At 31.8% G+C, this 22,453-nt stretch overlaps 2 protein-coding genes and 1 pseudogene across 5 annotated transcripts in view; all 3 read right to left on the bottom strand.

Annotated features, from left to right (window-relative positions):
- Positions 1-1,009: 1,009 nt before the first annotated feature.
- LOC148618692 (uncharacterized) lies at positions 1,010-7,124 on the bottom strand. Its single transcript, XM_088577847.1, has 5 exons — positions 6,671-7,124; positions 6,160-6,330; positions 3,904-4,164; positions 2,903-3,162; positions 1,010-2,637 (listed from the first exon to the last, which is right to left on the bottom strand). Exons 1-5 carry the CDS (start codon positions 6,952-6,954, stop codon positions 2,009-2,011), a joined length of 1,605 nt encoding a protein of 534 aa, XP_088433973.1. The 5' UTR covers positions 6,955-7,124; the 3' UTR covers positions 1,010-2,008.
- Positions 7,125-7,882: 758 nt separating this feature from the next.
- On the bottom strand, positions 7,883-9,839 carry LOC148618691 (uncharacterized; annotated as a pseudogene). Its single transcript, XR_015921283.1, has 3 exons — positions 9,766-9,839; positions 8,943-9,228; positions 7,883-8,616 (listed from the first exon to the last, which is right to left on the bottom strand). The product of XR_015921283.1 is annotated as an uncharacterized LOC148618691 (transcript).
- A 4,456-nt stretch (positions 9,840-14,295) lies between these two features.
- LOC148618689 (protein flightless-1 homolog) overlaps positions 14,296-22,453 on the bottom strand; it is a 55,787-nt gene continuing 47,629 nt past the window's right edge. For all 3 annotated transcript variants that reach the window (XM_088577844.1, XM_088577845.1, XM_088577846.1), the window contains 7 exons: positions 19,892-20,108; positions 18,792-18,829; positions 18,349-18,472; positions 17,704-17,793; positions 17,178-17,270; positions 16,521-16,634; positions 14,296-15,712 (listed from right to left, as the gene is read on the bottom strand). In XM_088577844.1, coding sequence (XP_088433970.1) covers positions 15,578-15,712; positions 16,521-16,634; positions 17,178-17,270; positions 17,704-17,793; positions 18,349-18,472; positions 18,792-18,829; positions 19,892-20,108 — 811 coding nt within the window. In that variant the 3' untranslated portion in view covers positions 14,296-15,577. The remainder of the gene's footprint in view (positions 15,713-16,520; positions 16,635-17,177; positions 17,271-17,703; positions 17,794-18,348; positions 18,473-18,791; positions 18,830-19,891; positions 20,109-22,453) is intronic.

Below are 22,453 nucleotides of genomic sequence, written 5' to 3'. Positions count from 1 at the left end.
AGACCAGACATGGAAAACAGACATACACAACAAAGAACATACACAACAAAGAACATAAAGTAACTAAAATCATACATACAAAGTAACAAAAACAAATAAGCAACTCGGACTCCACTAAAAACTGGAAAAACTGGGAGCATGGACCAGGTGCACTGGTAGGGTAAGCGTCCTCTGCTTTTCTAGAAACACCCGCCGAGTTGCTCATAAAAAGTCAAGTCCGGGGTAGACAAACGAGCAAAGGAAAACTATGACCCGTTGAATAAATCAGTTTTCATGGTGCTGATGGATACACCATAACGATCCACGAGTTCATGATGACGACCATAAAACTTCTGTAGTGATTACTTCAATCTTGTAGCAACATAACCCTGTTCCAGAAACCTATTTGTTAGAGTTCTAGCGCGATACAAAAGTATGCGTAAATTCGGCAAGCTCTGGTATAACGTATGAGTTGTGATAGGAACACTCTATACGCAGATGCTAAAGGGATGTTGCCACAAATGAAAGGAAAGTTGACAATTCTGACTGAAAAATCATCACGTTTGTCGTAAAGTTTGGTCAAAAACCTTCTCCTCTGACACTACCAGCCTAATTAAGACCAAACTTGGTATGAATGTTTTTTAGGGTGTTCGGCATAGAACAACATAGCCGCCGTAACTAAAAATATAACATAGGAGTCAGATAAAAGTTTTCTCATTTATCTCCAAAACCGTTCGGTTTAGCCAAATTCTGACTTAGTAAAATTGTATTCTTGTAAATGTTAAACCATGTTGGAGTTATTGCATTTTTGATGTTTGGTCGCTATTTTCAGTCTTATTTCTTTAAAATATTTTCTCGTAAGAAACTATTGGACATAATCATAATATAATGAAAATTGATATTAAAAAGTAAGAAATCGATGTTGGAGTAGCCAGAATTCATGTGTAAACAAAAGATACTGTAACAACATTTTTAATTGGTATGATGAAAATACAGATTATGCTCTATTTTTTCAAAGAAAAAATCACAATTGCTTTAAATATATAATTTATTAATACATGCATGTCAATCAATTGAACTCAAACAAACTTGTAAAGCATCATAGAATACACTTCATTTGAAAACATTAAGAAATATGTTGCAAATAGCCAAACACGGACTTGTTTTTGGATTTGTGAATATGGGGACATGGGAGACCTACCTGTTATATGTTACTCCTCCTATACAATTGAATGGAATTGGATTCAATTATCTCATTATCTTTATTGCATATTCTTTTTGCACACCCCTTCCAAATTAATATGGACGTCGAAAGGTGCATGTTATCCAACGGGGAAGTATGGGGGTATCAAATTAGTGAGTTCGATATTGATATAAGTATAATCGAACTTGTTCGTGAAAATCATTGATTATCTGTTTTTAAACGCATTTCAACTTCTAAAAATTAAAAATTATAATAACACAAATTTAAATATTTTAACTTAATGTGTTTATATCTTCTAAAAATCAAGTAAAATTTCATCATTACGACAAACATTTTCAACATAAATTAATATATTTCTTACCTTTACCTGTACATCTATTTAGGGGTTAATTATTACAGCAACAATTTATATTGTAAAAACATCTACTGTACTTTCCGTGTTGGAATAACCAGAATATAAAATAGGTGTATATATTTTATTATCGATAGGATTATATGGTCATACATTATTGTTTTCAAAGTTGGAGCTATCTTATATTTTAAGAAAAAAATACATATACATATAAGACTTTCTTTTAAACGTATTTTGAAAGATAATGACAGTAACACATTTTAGGACTGCAAAGTTTCTAGATTACAGAAATGATGACAAATTTATCTAATAAAAATAAGTTTTACCGTAAGTATGCAAATTAACTTTGGGATAATAAAATACAGAACTAAAGGCGGGATTCTACAATATATTTTGTTTAAGCAACTTTTACATAGGTAAGTAGCATGCAGTTCACCATTTAAGCTGAGATTTAAATGATTAAAGCGCAACTTCTACTTAAATATAAAACCAACAAATATCAGTATAACTATAATAATTTTAGATCCATTATAGACATACATAGCATTGGTTCCTGTCTGTTTGTTGAAGATGGGTTTGGAACCAAAGTCTAGCGTTTGCAAAAATATTTTATCAGTGTCAAAGCTGAATTTAAATTTCTGTACGTCAAACAAGTACCTAGAAATACCTGTCGATTCTCCATAAAATACGTCCTTTGTAGGTGAAGGGTATAGGAGAAAAGACGTATAACCATAAACCATTGTGAGTTTTGACGCGTCTTGGTGACCTTTAACCTCTAAGCTACCGTATGCATCATTATGGTAGGTTCCCAAGTATTCTTCTTTTTTACGATGTAGATCGAGCTTTTCAGAGTGATTAGGTTTTTGTTTTGAAGAGTCTATATTAATCCATGGCTCAGGGAAACTGCAGATTGTCGATGAGTTCAAATACGGTTTAAACTCCTTATAAACATCAAATATATAATTGTGCAGAGACAGTCTATACAAGTAATTAGGATCATTCCCAGTAAAGGACAGAAAAATACCTAAATCGGCATCCGGGTACCATGAAAGCATGGCCCTGTATCCCCAAACTGAACCAGTGTGCACATACATCTTGTAACCTGTTATGAAAACAAAACAATACATAATAAGTTTAATGTATCATTGTGTTATTCTGATTTAAATTCATTGTTAAAAGACCTAAATATTTAGTTTTAAGTTTACTTGTAAACAATACCGTTATTTTACAGCAGTGCAGTACATTCGATATGTGACAAAAGTTTACTCATATAAACTAAACCAAATGAAGTTTGACCTAATACTAAAAAAAATCGAAGTAAATCAACCAGATAAGTCATTATTAGCCTGAACTAAAAAATATCTTACCCCTATAGTAACCCACTCTCCATGCATGAGCGTAGCCGTTCTGTATATTTGTCACTGGAAGCTCTGGTTTAGAGAAATAATCGTCTGTATAAGAGTGAGCAATCATATTAACTGGTGTTATTATTTCTTTGAAAACATTTTCTGAAATAAGTCTGGTTCCGTTTGGTAGTTTACCGCCATTGAGGAAAAATTGAGCCCAGTTCGTCATGTCCTCTGCAGTAGTTAAAATGCAGACAGAACCACAAAGCTCTCCATATTGCCTACAGTAATAATGGATTGAAAATATATTGTTATTGTCACAAATGCTAAAACTTTTTTCTGACTTTCTAACAAAGTAGGTGTTTTGCTTTTAGTGATAATCATTTCGTAGCATATAAGGGGTGATAAACATGTTATCTGCATATGAATATAATTGCTATGAAAAAATATCAGCCTGCTCAAAGAATATGTTCCAGAATAAGGTAGATGCTTACCCTACCGTTGCACCTGCTACATGCTCCCAGTTTTTTGTTGAGTCCTGATTACTTATTTGCTTTTGTTTCTTTACACGTGTTATGTATTCATGTTCTTTGTGTTTTTTCCTGTCTAGTCTTTATCATTGGAATATATTCTTTTAAATTTAAAATTGGTTTACTTGGCAACTCTTTTAGTGCAAGCTGTTATATTCCTTTGTCAATCGATTCACAAATACATGACATACTTGTTTACAAATATTTCACAAGTTAAAGTGGGGAGGATAAGAATCGATGGTAGCTTATATATTTCAGGGTATGGAAACTTATTTAGAAACGCAACAACTAGACTTAGTTATAGAATCTGCAAAACAATGTAGAATATTTTGCCGACGTCATCTCCTATTAAATTAAATGAAACGATTAATTTATCAAAACATATTGGAAACCGAACATATTCACTAAATGGTATTATTTTCTACTTCTACAGTGATATGGAAGTTTTAATTAAATCAAACTTCCCTGTACTCTCCTAGATGAAACAATCACCTTGTGAAATCAAATGACACTGGATACAAATCCCCGTAGTATTCTACATATCCTTTGGCGAGTTTTATCTTATCAGGGTCAGCCACCGTCACAAATGTTGACGATGTCATTCCAAGTGGATCAAAAATATGCCTTTTTATAAGAGTTTCCCACTTGTCGCCTCCAAATATCTCTGCTATGTAACTTAGGAGTCCATACATAAGATTGTTGTAAATGTAGCTCCCTCTAAATGTACCGGCTGGTTTAAGGTATTTCAATCGGCTGAAAAAAATGTAAATTGATACAGAATGTACCGAGTATTTAAAGAAGAAGTAGTAGTACAATTAAGGGGAAATCTTGGCCGGGAATACAAAAAAGAAACGTTGTTTCCAGGTTAAATAGGAATGGTGAATTAGTGATGCAGAGCTTATTTTGTGATAATTTGGGTTTTCTTACATGTTCATATGTTCTAAATTGAATTAGAAAACAAGTTACTTTTGTAAAAGGGGAATTTAGATCTTAATCCTTGTAAGAACATAAACTTGCGGGTGGTGTAACTTGAGAAACCATTCCGCTTGTTTCCGAGATTTCAAATATGAAGACTAAGCCATGCATGCAGTTTCCAAACAAATGTCATGTATTAAATGCCAAAAAAAAAAAATAAAAAATAAACATATACAACTGAAATACACAACAACAGGGATAGTCAGAATTGTGTACATGGTATCTAGGTTCCCTGTTATCAATGAATAATTTAATTTCAGAAGTAAAACGGTTTCTGATTGGATAAAAAAGAATTCGTCCATCTTCTCATTTTGTTATGACTGTCGCGTCATCGAAATTTTTTCATGATATACTCGTTGAATTTTGATACCTAATTTAATTTATGAGGAATGACTCAATGCCCTTGGTGCACACTTGAAAATAACCAATGATATTTAGTCTGCACCAAGTGATTGAGGTTATTTCTTCATAGACCGAAAACATATATCTGTCATTTAAGAATTGGCAATAACAAAAATTTTGTCTATTGAAAGAGTAATCAAGGGAACAAAGGTTATAGCGGTAATCAAAAGAATGTGAACCAGGGACAAAGACCAGACATGGAAAACAGACATACACAACAAAGAACATAAAGTAACTAAAATCATACATACAAAACAACAAAAGCAAATGAGCAACTCGGACTCCACTAAAAAATGGGAGCATGGACCAAGTGCACTGGTAGGGTAAGCGTCCTCTGCTTTTCTAGAAACACCCGCCGAGTTGCTCATAAAAAGTCAAGTCCGGGGTAGACAAACGAGCAAAGGAAAACTATGACCCGTTGAATAAATCAGTTTTCATGGTGCTGATGGATACCCCATAACGATCCACGAGTTCATGATGACGACCATAAAATTTCTGTAGTGATGACTTCAATCTTGTAGCAACATAACCCTGTTCCAGAAACCTATTTGTTAGAGTTATAGCGCGATACAAAAAGTATGCGTAGTTTCGGCAAGCTGTGTGAGTCTTGATATAAACACTCCATACGCAGATGCTGAAGGGATGTTGCCACATTTGACAATTCTGAATGAAAAATAATCACGTTTGTCGTACAGTTTGGTCAATAGTTTTCCTTTACCATCGATTTCGAAGTGTAGGTCAAGATATGAGGCCGATTTCACAGTGTCTGTAGTATCCTTTATCTCAAGTTCTTTGGGGTAGATGCGATGTATCAAGCGCAATAAACAATATGCACATGGAAAATTTATATTATTTTTTAATAGACAAAATTGTTATCATAGCCAGGTCTGATGAATTAATTTTAAAACATATTTTTATCTTTAAACATGAGAAAAGTAGCTCTGAATTTAACTGAATAGTGGCGTGTCAATATTTTTTATCCATTGAGATATAACAAAAAATAGTTTAACCAATCAGATTATAGATTTATCTCAAATTAATTTATTCCTTAATAAATCATAATACAGGCACGAGTGTCAATAATTTGTCAAAATTATAAAGGCAATAATTTTTCTCAAAAAGTTTACTTTATCCGTTCGTAACATATTTCAAGTACGTGTTCATAGTAATTGTCACATAAGAAAGTTTAAAAAAATTAAAATACATATGTTTTGTAGAAATGGGAAAATTCCTGAAAAAGTACGGGGGTTGACAATCATACCACATTTACTCTTTTATACCAATAACACTAATAGCTTTGCAAAACTTGAGAAAAACAAATGAATGTTTTAAAGCAGAGAGCATGGATGTTTGAAGTAACACAATACGTACTCCATCACATTGCTCCGTTTGAGTACGGTATCAAATCTCATTTCATTGTTGCTGGGTATACCAGTCCTGTGGGCGAGAAGATCTCGGAGTGTGGTGTAGTTAGATCGTAACTCGTCAATAAAGATGTCATCCTTCCCTAAAATGTCTTTCAGTTTTGTGTCTATTGTATATCTAAAACGAAACAAATTTGTTACGTATCGTAAGATATATCAACCATCCAACTAATGGTTTGAAATCTTAAAAGTATTTATCAACGATAAAAAGACAAAAGCTTCCGGCATGAGTTATGGCTGGTATGTCTTAATATAACCATTTTTAGAAAAGTACGCAATTAACTGAGGTTTCAAGTTATTTTAATATGTTTTAATATTGTACTTTTATGCTTTATTGAGCATTGCTTTAATCATGCAGGTTAAAATACATTTTTTTTGAAATATTACTTTACTGATATCAACTTCAGTATTCTAAGTAGATCAATGCACATGATACAAACAATTCAAAATTGTCTTACCGCGTTTTTTCCTCCATCATTTTGACAACCAGGACACATGCAAAAGCTTTTGACAGTGATGCTACTTGAAACAAAGTGTCTTTCGTGACTGGCTTCTTTCCATCTTGATCAATAACTCCATATCCCCGAGAAAAAAGTACTTGGTTGGACTTAACAACGGACACGGCTAATCCTACAGTCTTGTTTGCATTTGATTTACAAGCAACTGTTTCCCTTAGTACTCTTTCAATGTCTAGGGTGTAGGACTTGCAGACAACGCACAGCATCAGTAAAATGAAATACATAACAATGGTTCAACTTCGTAAATAATACAGAGAAAACATGTTCTACACTATGTACTAGAGAAGTACAGATGTATTTGCATAGCATAGATAAATATATAATGAGATACAAGTCATAAGTCATTAGCGCTTAGCAACGTAAAACTTCTATCATCCGTAGTTTAAATCTACATACTGTACAGTCTCTCTATTTATGTAGATTAACTACAGCTTCAACTATTTTAATCAAATTTGCCACAAATGAACTCCTTCCATAGTGAATTAATACTGGTTTTCATTTTTAACTCGTTATTTTTTTGGGGGGGGTTGTGTTTTTTGTTTTATTGTTTTTGTTTTTGTTTTGTTTTGTTTTTTTTGGGGGGGTTGTTGTTGTTGTTTTGTTTTGTTTTTTTTTGTTTTTTTTTGTTTTTTTGTTTTTTTTTTGTTAATTGAGGGTAATTGATATCAAGGCCGAACCCAACGATCATGATGTAACTTTTGTAGTGGCACACTATTTTGAAAAAAATACTGTCGTGAAGATAAGCTTAACGTTACACTGTACAGACGATAATCAACTTGTAGTTTATGGAAATCCAAAACCAAATGAATCCCAAGATCTGTATCTCTGACTAATAATTCAGTAAAAGAAATACCATATGATAAATTAGGCATTTTGTTAACATAAAAGAAGAAAAGCATAACCTTTTTTTTTTCTAAACTACAACAAAACCGAAAATAATGCTTAAGATATCAATTTTTGTCATATCTAAAATATATTAAACATCCGACACTTTTTTTTACATTACGTAATGTTGTTTAAATTTACGTTTTGTTGTTTTGTATGTTAGTTATGTCTTTTTTATGTCAGAGGTAGCTTCGTCATTTCGTATCATGTTACAAAGCATTATAACCATACGTTTAAAAGAGGACTTTAATAGAAGGTATATTAACCTATGATATTCATTTGTAATAAGTTTTTTTAACTGAAGAAACCACCACGATCACAACAAATACAAACACAAACCGAAATCTTTAAAACAAAATGTTCTAGTGAAATACCAAACCAACTAAAAACGGGACCACAATAAGAAATTTTGAAGCTGTATAGAAATGCACAAAACTATGTTCAATTTTGTCAAATAATGGCTTCGATTTAAAAAATTGATGACATCAAAGTAACTGGCCGTGATCCATAACTGAAGTTTAATGTCTGTATGTCAAACAGTCAAGCAGATATTTAGATAAAAAATGAAAAATGATTCTCCATAAAACTCGTCCTTGATGATGACGGGTATATGAGAAAAGACCTGTAACCATACACTACTGTCAGTTATGATGCGTCTTGGCGACCTTTGACCTCTAAACTGCCAAAAATAATATTATGATACGTTCCAACATATCCTTCCTTCTCGTGTTGCATGATAAGTTCTTTTGAATGATTTGGCCTTTGTTTTGGAGGTTCCACTTGAATCCATAGCATAGGATAAATACATATTGTTGACGAATTAAACTAAGGTTCAATTCCCTTATAGACATCAAATATATAATTATGAAGGGTTACTCTGTAAAAGTAATTGGGATCATTTTCAGAAAAGGTCACAAAGATTCCTAAATTTACGCCCGGGTTCCAGGATAGCATGGCTTTATATCCCCACGCTGAACCAGTGTGAACTACCATTTTGAATCCTACCAGAAAGAATATAAATATTTTCATTCAATATTTCGATTAACATAAAAATATATCAATTATACACTCCTTACCAAATGATTTATACAACCATAACTTTGGATTTAACCATGTTTTTAGTGTTTATGTGTTTCTAAGTTTCTAATCACAAATATAATTTTAAACTAGCTAAAGACTGTCACAAACAAACATTTCACACAAAAGAGAAAAAATACTTTAAAGAAAACATCAAACATGAAACAAACAGAAGAGTGCAAATCATGAATCGAGAAAAAATATATGTCCATGATCAAGATGACTGGTCGAAATTTTAGATATATCTTACCCCGATAGTAGCCAATTCTCCACGCAAGAGCATAGCCGTCATGTACATTTGTCACCGGAAGCTGTGGCTTAGAAAAGTATCGTCAGTATAGGTGTGAGGGATTACATTGACAGGAGTGATAATTTCCCTGAAACCTTTTACTGAAATAAGTCTACTTCCATTTGGAAGTTTCCCACCATTTAAGAGAAAGCACATCCAATTCGTCATGCCGTCAGCTGTGGTTAGTACTGACTCAGTGACCTGTGCATAGTGTTTATAATTAGAAAGGTACTGTATAACTACGATCCTTACCAAATATTGTTATAATGTTAATTGTCTGGCCTATATTCAGGTGAAGTAAAATGATTTGGTCTTTTTATTCCTCCAGAATACTAAAATGATAAATTAGTGAGTTACAAATGAATATGTTCTCGGTATTAGTAATTTGTTAGGAACATTATCTACTTTTGATTGGAGTGTGGGCTTGAAATTTGAAAACAGGCACAGTTGAAATGACAAATGTACAGATGTATGGAAATTTTAGAACTTTATCAAATAAGTTACGTTTTTCTGCCTTATCGGTTTGTCGTACTAGCACATTAAAAGCAATTATTTAAGGGGTATGTTCTTTTTTAGATATACTGAAACACTGAATAAAATTTGGATTACTTTTTCTTATCATACAATAATTATAAACAACTTACACTATGTCATAATCACCCTATTCCTCCCTCGTTAAAGGCTTGATACACATGGTCGTTTGAGACTCTTTATTCTTTGAGTAGAATTCCGAATCCTAAAATTTGATACCTTGTAAAATCTAAAGGCACAGGAAATAATTTGCCATAATACTCTGCATATCCTTGGTTCTAGTTTGAATTTGTTTGGGTTAGCAGTCTTAACAAATGTTGATGTCATCCCAAGTGAATCAAAAATATGTCTTTTGACCAAGTCTCCCACTTGTCCCCTCCAAACATCTCTCCTAGGTAACCCAAAATACCATACATAAGACTGTTATAATGATAGCTCCCTCTAAAAACACCGGCTGTTTCAAGATACTTCAATCGGCTGGAAAAAAAGCAATGATACAATGCCGGATGGTGTTGATTTACTATCGGGAATGTGGTATAACAAATATCGAATTATCAAAGTCAACTGAAGGCAGAAAAAGATAAAGTTGGATTAAGAGACTAAACTTACTCGATTGCGTTGCTATGATTGAGCTTGATATCAAATCTGATCGCCCTGTTGTATAGAATACCGATCTTATGAGCTAGAGGGTCCCGCACTGTAACATAATTAGATCTTAATTCGTCTCTGAAAATAGTGTCTTTTCTGAAAATCTCCTTCAATTTGATGTCCAGATTATATCTTAAAACAGAAAAAATAACAAGACCAAGATACTTGATTATATTAACCAGACAGATGCTATAGATACAACTTGTCATGATAGATACAAAAATACCTCTAACTGCGAATTTCAGTGTTTCTAAGAAGTAACCACTCATCAGCAGCATTAGAACCAAAAACATAGGAAGACCCAATTCCCCTAAAAAATGTATGTAAAGTGGGTTAAACCAAACCAGGTGCAAAGGTGAAATTTTTGGTCATGTTGCAATTAATCACTGTCTGATTAAGCCTCTTACATACAGACCGATCATCAGTCGTGTTCTTTTTCATGTAGGCTAAAAATCAACTTTAAAATATGAATCTAATATAGAATACATATGGAGATTCTTAGGCCAGATGTACAGTAAATCTCAATAGCTTAATTATAAAAAGAATAATATACCATATATTTTGAGCTGATTTGAATGTTAGTAAACGCTTCTTGATCTGGCCTTGATGACGTATGATCCACACGCGCAGGCCTTTCTTTAAAATATTCAAATTTGTGATTGCACCGAAAGTGGGTGCAGCGGAATATGTTAAGTCAATTTACAAGAACTACTTAAAACAGAACAAAATCGAAAGAGAAAGTCAAATGTTCTACCAAGTACAAAACAACGAATAAAGTCTCGGGTGTTTTAGGGCTTTTTAATTTGTAATAGTTCAAATTTCACTAAATAATTAATTAGTTCATGTGCAAGGATGGTCCACAGTACAACCCCACCACCACTTATCAACTTCGTGGTGATTTTCATGCTCCTTTCTATCTCCCATTGCCGAATCAATTTGTTGCCAAAGAATATTCTCGGATTCTTTTTTCAGTATAAGCCTATATTTGTACCCCACTAGGTTAAAAAGCCAAGATCATGTGACTCAATTTTTCAAGCGTCTAAATCTTTCTGGGACAGCTTATGAAATCTAAAAATATATAGGTATCATCATAAAGTTCCATATCTCAGATTTACATTTGATTCAAAAAATTGCGGTAACACACAGGGTTTTGGAGTAAAAGGGGGAAAATGTACCTCTACTCCAACAAAAATCGTTTATATTGACATATTTTGCAATTTCAAAACCCCTAGAGTATTTATGCTTCAGTAAAACTGGCTTATTTGGTATTTTCTGCTTAGCATTATCTCAAGTAGTTCTTTCCGGGTTCTTTCGATATCTTACGGCGATTTGCATTGTCAGAATTTATCAAAAAATGCAAAAAGTGGATTTTCGATTTTCCCGTAAAAGTCGCATTTATTCGACTCCACAAGTTAAAGCTTGACTAAAACGTCTCAAATCTGGTATCATTCGACAGATAATTTAATTTTCTACATGAATAAACCACGAAAAACTCATTTTCAATAAAGAATTTTCAAAAAATATTCAAAATATTACCCTTACCATTAGAAAACCGGTCTGATTATCAAACAGAATTCTCATTCACAGCATACCGACACTGTAAAACTCATATTTCAGATATATTAAGATCATTATGTATCCAACATATCTGATCAATTCAGGAGCTTAGATTTTCTTTTTGTGTTACAATAACTATAAAATCGTAAAAAAAAGAATTTTCCGAAACTTTCTTAGTACCATTGTAAAGTTGAGACATTGGGCAGCATGTTGATACTTAAATATATCAATTTACTTCGTATTGTCGGAAGAAGTAGTTGGAAGAATAAAAAACGTAAAAAAATGATTTTTGCCTCAACGAGGTATAAAAAAATACAAAAATTATTCAGTATATTTTTTGGCGACAAAAATATTCGTAAACAGAAGCTATAAGGGTAGCCGAAAATCATATTTTGGTTGATGCTTCTTAAAAATATTGCTAGAACATAATTTTAACAATAAAACACAAATACGCCGTATGATTTCAAAGTTGCAATTAAAAAAGTACGTGATCAAGAATGCAGACATGGTGAAACGCTATAACTAAATACATAACAATATTAAATATCTCTAGATGTCCTCAACAAAAATAAACACATCTTTAAGCTAACTCTAAAAGGTTATAAAATTGCTCAACTGACGTGAATTAAAAACACATTTCACATCCACTTGATCAGAATTCACGACGGACACGGCCAATCCAATGGTCTTGTTTGCGTCTGATTTACAAGCGAAAGTTTCCTTAAGCACTTTATCGATATCAGTAGCACATGACTGACAGGTCTGGCCTGAAGTTTGTAGATCAAAGCACAAAAGAAGTAAGATACGAAACATCGTGCTTTGTGTTATTCGCTGAGAAAATATGTACTGTATAACTCTGCCGCTTGTTTACAGCAATTCTGTTTACATACTTAGATAATTATAGTACATAAGAAACATTTGTGCATGATAATAAAAAACTTCAACGCATGCAATATTTTATAACGGTAACAATGTGTTCATGAAACTTTTGGCAACTGAAACAAATATATAGATGTGCGCGTGTAGTGAGATAAGCAAACAGTAACCGAAAATCAAAAACCTTCTTGATGCCTGTACGACGGTTTGTTCAATTTATATCATCAAAAGTAGAAAAAGACCGATGTTTAAGACACAATACAGTTGTTTCGTTATCCTAATCTTTTTTTTTTCTTTTCTTTGCAATTGGGGTAAACATAACATTTAACTATATACTCATTTAAACGATTTAGATATAAATATTAAAAGCATTGTTAATTTAATCGTTTTCATTTCAGATCGTAACAAAAGATAAAAGAAAATATACAATGTAGTCTGCACGTTCGACAGGTGTTCATCTGATCAGCGAAACACAATGTGTTGACAATGAACAATGGGCATATGTTTTCAATGTTAAATTTGAGTAAGCAGACATCTTAGCTGCACCATACAACTGTGAATGGTTTTACGAATCATTGATGTAAACAATCATATAACATTACAAAATATTAACACTTGCATTGAATTCTTTAAAATATCTCTTCGCTAAAACCAAAGTCAGTTTATTTTTGGATAGTAATAAAGTATTTTCGGCCAGTGGCATAACAGCAATAACCACGAACGATTTTCCTTAGTTCATTTTCAAGCCCAAACTTATTATTTAGCAGAGTATCCATTTGAGGTTATTGAAATACTCATCTCTCACGTAAAAAAAAAACTTTCTTTCTTTATTCAGTACGATTTCGTCTCTTAGAGTAGAGACCACCATTCATGAAATTGTACAATAATAAATTCAGTGATAAAATACTGAGTTAACGAGGGCATACTTTATGAAAGTGATCCTTAATTTCTGTAATACTCACAGATACTCCCCCTTTTTGTATGTGAGTGTGTGGAGTTTGTTATATGTATCTGTCATTCGTAACTAGTGGACGAACTTGGGTGTTGTCCAACTCAGATTCATGTAGTTTAATAATATACCACAAAGTGAACAGGGAAGCAGTAATTACCAGTGCTGCATGAATCAATGGAGGACCATGGACTTATGCATGATCAAAAGAGGATCATGGACTTATGCATGTTCAATAGAGGACCATGGATTTATGCGTGTTCAATAGAGGACCATGGACTTATCCATTTTCGATAGTTCGCTATTGAAATGAATGACTATTATTCATATCCAACTAATATATAATATTCTTTTTCTGTACTAACTTTTATTCAGCTTTTTTTATCATCTGCCTTTGTCTTTTATCTAAAATATTTCAGTAAATCTAACCTTTTTAGAGTTTACAAGTCAAGAGGAATGAGTTATGATTAATGCAAATAAATCTATGACAGGCAATAAACTTTTAATCACAACACTAGTACTAAAATATAAAATAGCAGATTCTCTTTTCAGCTACATTTATATCGAGTGAGGATAAATGTTTAGTAGACCAATATCTCAATTCTTTAACTTCCATTACTGCTAATAGTTTCATTATTTCAAACATCCTAAGTCAGGTAACCGTTTGTGTAAACAATCATACAGACTTACAGTATATCATTCCTACTTCCAATTGACCTTGTCAAGTCTCATCACACATAAACAATGCAGCAATTTAAGTTTAAAACTTTTAATATTTGACCATTTTAAATGGATTAACAATGAAGGATATGAAACATGCATAATAACAGATAAAAGGAACAATCCTTCACACACACACATTTACATGCAGATGAAATAACTTGAAAGCTAACAATGAAATAGGCTGAATTCACTTTCAGAAAATGGTATATTGGTTTGCTAACAGGTGAAAAAGAATGAGATTCTGTAGTCAATGGTGACATTAACATATATTACCTTTTGTAAAAAATTATAAAATCAATACATCTGTACTTTCTGGAACCCTTAGTCTTAACTGTTGAAATAAAACAGGAAAAAAAACATTTAAAAAATCAAATATATCATGAACTAAATTTCTACCAAAAAATACATTAAGTTTTTTCACCAATAATTTTTCTACTGTTAAAGTTTAACAGCTACTAAAACAAGTCTTTCTGAGTAGGAATAAAAGCTGATGCATGTATAAGGAATAAAGGGCTCCAACCTCTTACTTTAAGGGGAAGGGGCTATCAACTCAAAATCATCTGCATGATATACACATATACATGTAATAAATTACATATTGCACACACCAGATATTCATCAAATAATATATTATCTTTGATAATTCAGAAATATTGCAACTGGGTAAATGCAAAAATAAAACCCCACAAAAAAACATACTTGTCATTGCAAAATGAGACTATTTTATTTTGCAAAAATGAAATTTCCGTTCAATCAATGATTTATGAAAATTTCAATAAAACATTGCAATAATTTCCGAATTCACGATAACTAATACAAAATATATTTTAATAACTTGCCAAACTATAGTAAGCATTAAGCTTTGCCATACATTTGACCAAATTGATTACAATTTTATAACTAGTACTTCATGATCAACTGGCAAGAATTTGATGCAGACAGTAAAATCTGCTTAACTCTGAAAAAGTGAACAATGGACTGAATTGAAACTTGAATAAATTTGATCTGTAATTGTATAGAATTTTGAACCTTTGAAAGCTTAACACCTGCCATCATCCAGAAAATATCCAGTTTCATCATGTAACAGTTTGTACAAGGTACACAAACAAGCATGAATATTTGATAATAAATAGGAGTATTAGACTAGGATGAACTTTTCATATAGAAATACAATAATGTACCATCATTAATAGCAATAATGCTTAACCACATCCTTATAATTCCTATTACAATTTTTTTCTTATGCTTTTAGGATCAAATCACATGGTTAGCAGGCAAAGCTGTCATTTATAATGTAAGACTTAAAAGTATTTCATTCAACAGGCTCCTTATAATGTCCCCATCCATGAAAACATTTAGTAAACTTTTTATGTTCTTTGTACTTCATTGCTAATAACAGTTTTCTCGGTCTGTCCGGCTGTTTGTTTCGTAAATGCTGAATGTATACCTTTAAAGATAAACATAAACATGTTTATTATACATGTATGTTTCCTATAAAATACAGATTTCTGTATGTGTGATACTGTGAAAGTACTATCGTTCGTGGGGTACCAATTTTCATGGTTTTCATCGGTAGGCCAAACAAAAAATTTGCTTCCCAATGAAAAGAAAATTTCCATAGATGTGTATACTGAAAACCTCAAAACCATGAATTCAAGAATCCATAAAGTTGCATTTCTTCCCTTATCCATGAAAATTGGTATCCACAAATTAAAGCACTTTCACAGTTCTACCTGAATACCACACATCCATCATAGACAAGCAATCTGATATCCATATTTATTAGAAAAATAACTGACAGCTACATAATTAGGTGATGAAACAAATGATAAATAGAATAATTGGATTTTTCAGTAGCACATTTAACCATCCATCCATGTAAAAATTCAGGAAGCTCTCGGGTCAGTCAGTGATTTGTTACGCCATGTGAATATTGAAAAAATACTTATATTATATATAAAGAAATGGCAAAAGATAATTGTTAACAAAACTTGTAAGATCAGATAAACCCCTAAAACATCAGAATATATAAAAAATCAATTCAATATGTATATTTAAAAAAAAATGGTGAAAAAAAAACATATTCCCTATCTCCCACATAGTGCTGGCATGAATTATGTTGTTTCTTTATAAATGATGTATGTAATTACTAAATATACATGAAATCAAGAAATAATTTAAATCACTAGGTTTATCAAATGTACCCAAAATATGAGTACTCCCGCACACAGGTACAGAAGTATACTGTTACCTACCTGTGCACTTTTGAATGCCAGTTTTATTTCAACATCACTTGTCTTCCTACCAACCCACAGGAATACTTGTTCTCCATTATCTAATATCATTACATCATCATCAGCTAAATCATCCTGTCAATAGGAAAGAGATCCAGTATCATTATTTTAAACTCACACACCAATTATTTCAGAGACAATTTAATTTTTTCAAATCAATATAGCGAAAGCAAGTCTCATTTTTTTCAATGAAAAGGTACATAACTTAAAAACTATAATAGCAAAAAACATAAATACAGACCTTCATTATGTTTCAGAAAACAACATATCAGAATTTTATTGAAAACATTTACAGTACAGACAAGTGAAGGCAGCCACCTTCTGCCCACCCACCATACATCAGGAAATTGATAATCATTTTTTTTAAATTGTGCTAGGGCATATGTATTGCAAACCTCTCTTTTTGTAGTGTTTACATTAGAAACAAAAAGCCAGAAAACAATTCAAAACCAAAGGGAACTTACTTCCAACAAGTAAAACATTATATTAAAAAACTGCAGGAATCCTTACAACATTAAGGGGTTTTCATGCAATATGTGAATGATTGGACACACAAATGAAAACACAGACGGATAATACAAAGATTAAAAACATGTACATTGTATACAGTTCCTATACCTGACAGAAATCTGCACACTTTTCTGAGACTGTAAAATATCCTTTCTCATTGGAACATCGAAATAATCTAGCTTTATTCATAAATGAAGCATCCTAAATAATATCAAGAAAAACATATTGACAAGAAACATTCTAGAAAAATATAACAGTCATAATTCAATTTGGTAATGGTGTATGTGTTGAAATATACTTCCAAATTTTAGTAATATGAAAGGTATTAATGTGTATTGTGGCAATATTTTTTTACAAAACATGTATATTCTAATTTTTTTTTTATATTCGTGGAAAACATATAATATAAAGAAAAATGTCATTAAAATCTATCTGACAAGTTTCCCTTCCAGTTCCTACAGAAAGATTGGTTGAACTTAATACTATTATCATTACAAACATCAATACTAACTAATACCGAATTGGGAAATTTGTAAAATAAAATCTTTACCATGGCAGTACCTGAATTAAATTTTTAAATTTAAAATTTTTTTGCATAATTTTATTTTAAAATGGATTAAAAAAAAATACTTACATATTCATAAGGTTTCTTTCCCCCGATTCCTACCCAGAAGAAGTTTTCTGGTTCCTCTTTCTCATTGATCATCTGTACAGTGTAGTTATCCTAGTGGAAATACAAAGGTTATGTTGTTTTATTCTAGTAGCACAAATTTTGATTTAAATTTTGGTAAACTTGAGTATACTGTACATGTACTTTAACAGATTTTCGTGATTTTGTTAATGGAATATTACCACTTTAAAAGCTTTTGTCCTTTTCCAAATTGGAAAATTAGAACTGACCAAAAATTTCTTCATAGAAGAACAGAAAAGAGCAGAGTTTCAAGTTCCATGTCTTAAAAAAAAATTTGAAAAAATTTCAGTGTCCAAGTGGGATTACTATTGCAATATTAGTTGGTCAAATTTTTTCAAGAGAATCATGGCAGTAAACTTCGGTTTAAGTTTCATCCAACACAGCTGTACAATGCTGGCATGAAAGTTTTAACAAAATAGATAGACATCCAGCATTTTCATCTTTCTCATGTCAGTGGCGTACAAAATATTTCATTGAACTGCCATGTCTTTGAGCGCATTACAGAGAGAAAGATATAGAAAACAGGCATTAAATGCTATTAACTGACCACTATATGTCTGTTGATCAACTAAGTGACATTTTACTTACAGCATACATCTTGTAAGCAATTTTCTCTGCCAATGAAGCCTCTTCGTGTTCAGCCTTACCACCAATCCATACATAAACAATACCCTTTAGATCCTCACTGTCAAATGGCACCATTAAAATAAAGCTGAAAAAAAAACAAAGAATTACTACATTGATCACTGCTTAGGTTCATTTCATAAGATATGTTTCCAAAGGAACTAAACATTATGGACCTTAATTACTGCTATTTACAGATCTTTGTACGTTAGCTTTTCAAATTTACAATTTATTCAATTTTAGTTTTTTAATCATTATTCATTTTACATGTATCAAAAAATAGGCAAATGTATTTTTAGTACTTTCAATTAATAATTACTTTTTTAAAAGAAACTATATAGACATTTTTTGTAATGATGGGATTTGGATCATTTTTTAACTCTACCCTAAAGCTCAAATAAACTAACCAAAAACAGGAATTCAAATTGGTGGCATCTGGTTTAACCTGAAAATAAACAAGTTAAACAATATCTATTTTGGGTTTATAATAATGTGGTGAACAGTAAAAATTTTGCTTAGCTTAATATTTTTTTATAATGTCATATAAAATATCATTTTTTTCTGAATGGCTGCCATACTAATGATCAGACAGACTGGAAACTATAAGGTTTTGGAATGTGTCATATTTGAATTAAAATAATACTTATAATCCATACTTATGTAAATTTGTCATTACTATTGTTATTGTTACATATCTTTCTAAGCTTTAAATAATAACAAATTTGCATATATCGGCCTGCTAGGTATACCCCACTTAAACAAGTCCCATGAAACAGGAAGTTGATACTACAGATTCCAAACTGACACACAATATATATATACACAGGAAAATGTGCCACATATGAGAATGATATGGTTTGCATCATATGATTATCATATACATCGAGCACCATATGATAATCATATGTTTTTCCCAAACATAAGATTGTCATATGTTTTCAAGCCAAAATTAACATATGAGAATCATATGATAATCATATGACTATCATATGATTACCATATAATAATCATATGAATCGAGCACCACATGATTATCATATGTGGCACATTTGGCTGTGTATGTTCCATCTATTTAAAGTCTCATACTACATTTGAAATAAATACATCCAATGGCAGTAAAGATTTTCTTGAGAATTAAATAAAGTAAAAAATGGTGAAGTCCAACAAAACAAGAAGTTGATATTGGAAACAACCAAAATCTCTTACAAAATACATGTACATGTAAAGCCACATGCAAAAATTGAAATTAATCCATCCATTGGAGGCCTTAATTATGACAAATTTAGGCCAGACAGATAGACAGGCAAGGTGATTCCAACTACTCATTGAGTGGGGGTATAAATATTCATAGTAAGCAAGAAAATAACATAAAAACAGTAACTTCATAATTCATGCTCCAAATAATCCAGACATTCTACTACATAGCTTCAAAATTTTCTGTCCTTCAGAGACAACATAGCCAGTTAGTAAGTACAATAAATTGCAGCAAGATTCTTTCACTTCCTACCTGTATGCATCTAGTAGCAATAGGACTCCCATTAGCTCTCAAATAGAACATTTCAACCTGTGGTTTGGGAGCTGTTTGTGCTGGAAGTTTTCTTTTGCCTTGTTTTATCACAAACATTTGATTGAAATGTGACAAGAATTTCAGGTTTTCTTGTTGTTGATGTGTCTTCACTACTTCTAATTTGTCACCAAATAAACTTTCAAACTTCTTCTGTAAGCTAAGAAACAGAATTTATAATGTACATGAAAGAATTTATGTACACATGTAGTTATCCTGCAGTTTTAAAGCATTAAGAACATATTGTATACAAAGTGTCTTCTTTTCAGGTTTGATTGAATTTTGTTTCACTGTAATTGCTGGTCATGTTGACTTGTTACAGTATAGCCACCAACTTCCTTATCATATATGATTTAGATAAAGTCCAACCATTTGATTGGACTAAGTTCTGTTTCATTGGAAAACACCCCTTCGACCAGAATTACTTTTTTGTAGCACTTTTTTTTTTATTTTCAACTGATACCAATTTTTGTCCTCACTCTTAAGTAATAAAAGAAATGAATGTAGCCAGGTGGGTAGAAGAAGACCAAACCTAAAATTAGCTATAAACATACATTTTTTTTATATTTTTTTTGTGTATAATATGAATAATATGATGGATTTAAGTTGTTTCCATAACATATATTTCGGGTTTTGGGTTTTTATGGCTGAAAACATATCGCCAAATGAAGACCAAAGAAGACCAAATATCAAAATTACAATAACAATAACAATACTTATTTTTAACTTTTTATAGCTGGATATTACCATTTCAGTGCATGTAAATACTTTCAACTTCGGTTTTTGTGGGCGAAATTTAAGTATTACAGCATGAAGACGGAAAATGGTTCAAATGAAGACCAAAAGGTAAAATTCCTGAAGTATTTGTTTCTAGTATGCATTTGATTAATTTCATCATCGTATTATTCTGTCTTTTCTCTGGTAAACGTATTGAATCAATATCAGAATATGAAAACAAAACAGGCAGAAACAGAGACCTATAATTTTATTATACATCTATGGTAGAAACAAAGATAAGAGAAAATTTGAACACTGATTTGAAAAAAAAACATGCATGTGACAGTGTTTTTAAAAAATTATTACTTATGTTGTCAAATCAAAAGTATGATTTTACTTGTGTTATAGAGTATTTTTAGACATTAGAAATTCTTGTTCTTATGTTCATGTGCATTTTATTTCTTAGGACGATAAAAAAAAACAAAAAATGGAATTTTCTACACTGACAGAAGACTTAAGTGGTAGAAATTCAATGTTCCAAGATACAAGTCTTATATAAAAATATTCCTTCAAAATATCTTAATTCATTTTTAATATGATTAAGGCCAAACAAAATTAAACCTCTTTTTCCTGTTTCATGTGAGAAAAAATGGGTTGGTAGCTAGGTCAGTATTTTATTTTATTTTATTTGCTTATTTTTATCTTGAATTTCATAGAAAACAACTTATCAACCTCCAGACTTTGTGGAAAACGAAAATTTACTACCATCGGTAAAATGTCGGGTCGTTTGGTGGTAATTTTTGTTGTTTGTTAACTTGAAAATAAATCAGGCAGGGGTTGGGGTAAGGCGTGAGTAGGTCAGTTAACAGGAAACAGAGGTAGAATTTTATTTGGCCTAAACACTATCTACAATTGTCATTTTGTACTGATAAACATGTATGAATATAAGTAATTTTTCTCTGAATATGAATCCTTCAATAACTATTAAAAATGGTGATTTGGAATAGTTTTCCAATGTGGAAAATGGCAGAAAGTTATATGCACACCTGATGCTGGTTGTATTGTTTGGAAAAGAATAGCAGCCACCCTCCTCGAAAATCAAATATGCTTTTGGAAAATGGCACTGGAAGATGATGACCAGACCAACTTATGATTTCACTCTTGGATGGATTGACAAATAATATAAACATTATTATATAAAAGCATTGTCAAGTTACGGGCTGTATTACCGCAACTTCCTTAGTACCATTGTAAAGCTGAGACATTAGGCTATAGGATGATACTATTTGTTTACTTTGTTTACACATGCTATCCACGAAGGCTTAGACGCTCAAACAATAATTGAGTAAAAAAAATCTTGGCTTTTTGGTCCACTGGGGAACAAATATAGGCTTATACTGAAATAGAATCCGAAAATATCCTTTGACGACAAATTGATTCGATAATGGGAGGTATAAAGGTACCTAAAAATCACCATAAAGTTGATGAGTGGGGGGAGGGGTGCACAGTGGACCCTCCCAGCCCAAGGACTATGTGTCTTTATTTTCTTTCACAGATCATGCTATTACAAATTTGAACTGGATACAACTAGGCCCCCTCCGTGTAACTAGTATTCAAAGATGCGGTATAGCTCTTCCTTGTTTTCCTCCATGTATATAATAATGAGTTAAAAGAGGATGCGAACATGTACATGTATGTTGTATATAGTGAACACTATCAAGCACTTCTAGAATGTAAATAACTATTTTTGGTACTTCCTATAGTTACTTAGTTGAAGGGTGAGAAGGA

This window comes from Perna viridis, chromosome 4 (genome assembly GCF_037379345.1).
Source record: "Perna viridis isolate PV_CMFRI_1.1 ecotype Kerala chromosome 4, ASM3737934v1, whole genome shotgun sequence".
Taxonomy (NCBI): domain Eukaryota; kingdom Metazoa; phylum Mollusca; class Bivalvia; order Mytilida; family Mytilidae; genus Perna; species Perna viridis.
This window is presented reverse-complemented; position numbering and strand designations above follow the sequence as displayed.

What these genes read in the sequence shown, in the direction of transcription:
- LOC148618692 (XM_088577847.1), bottom strand. Translation starts at nt 6,954, where the DNA reads ATGTATTTCATTTTACTGATGCTGTGCGTTGTCTGCAAGTCCTACACC. An exon ending in GTGTCATTTGATTTCACAAG is followed by an intron (nt 3,163 to 3,903) that starts GTGATTGTTTCA and finishes TTATTACTGTAG; the next exon opens with GCAATATGGAGAGCTTTGTG. An exon ending in GAGAGTGGGTTACTATAGGG is followed by an intron (nt 2,638 to 2,902) that starts GTAAGATATTTT and finishes TTTTCATAACAG; the next exon opens with GTTACAAGATGTATGTGCAC.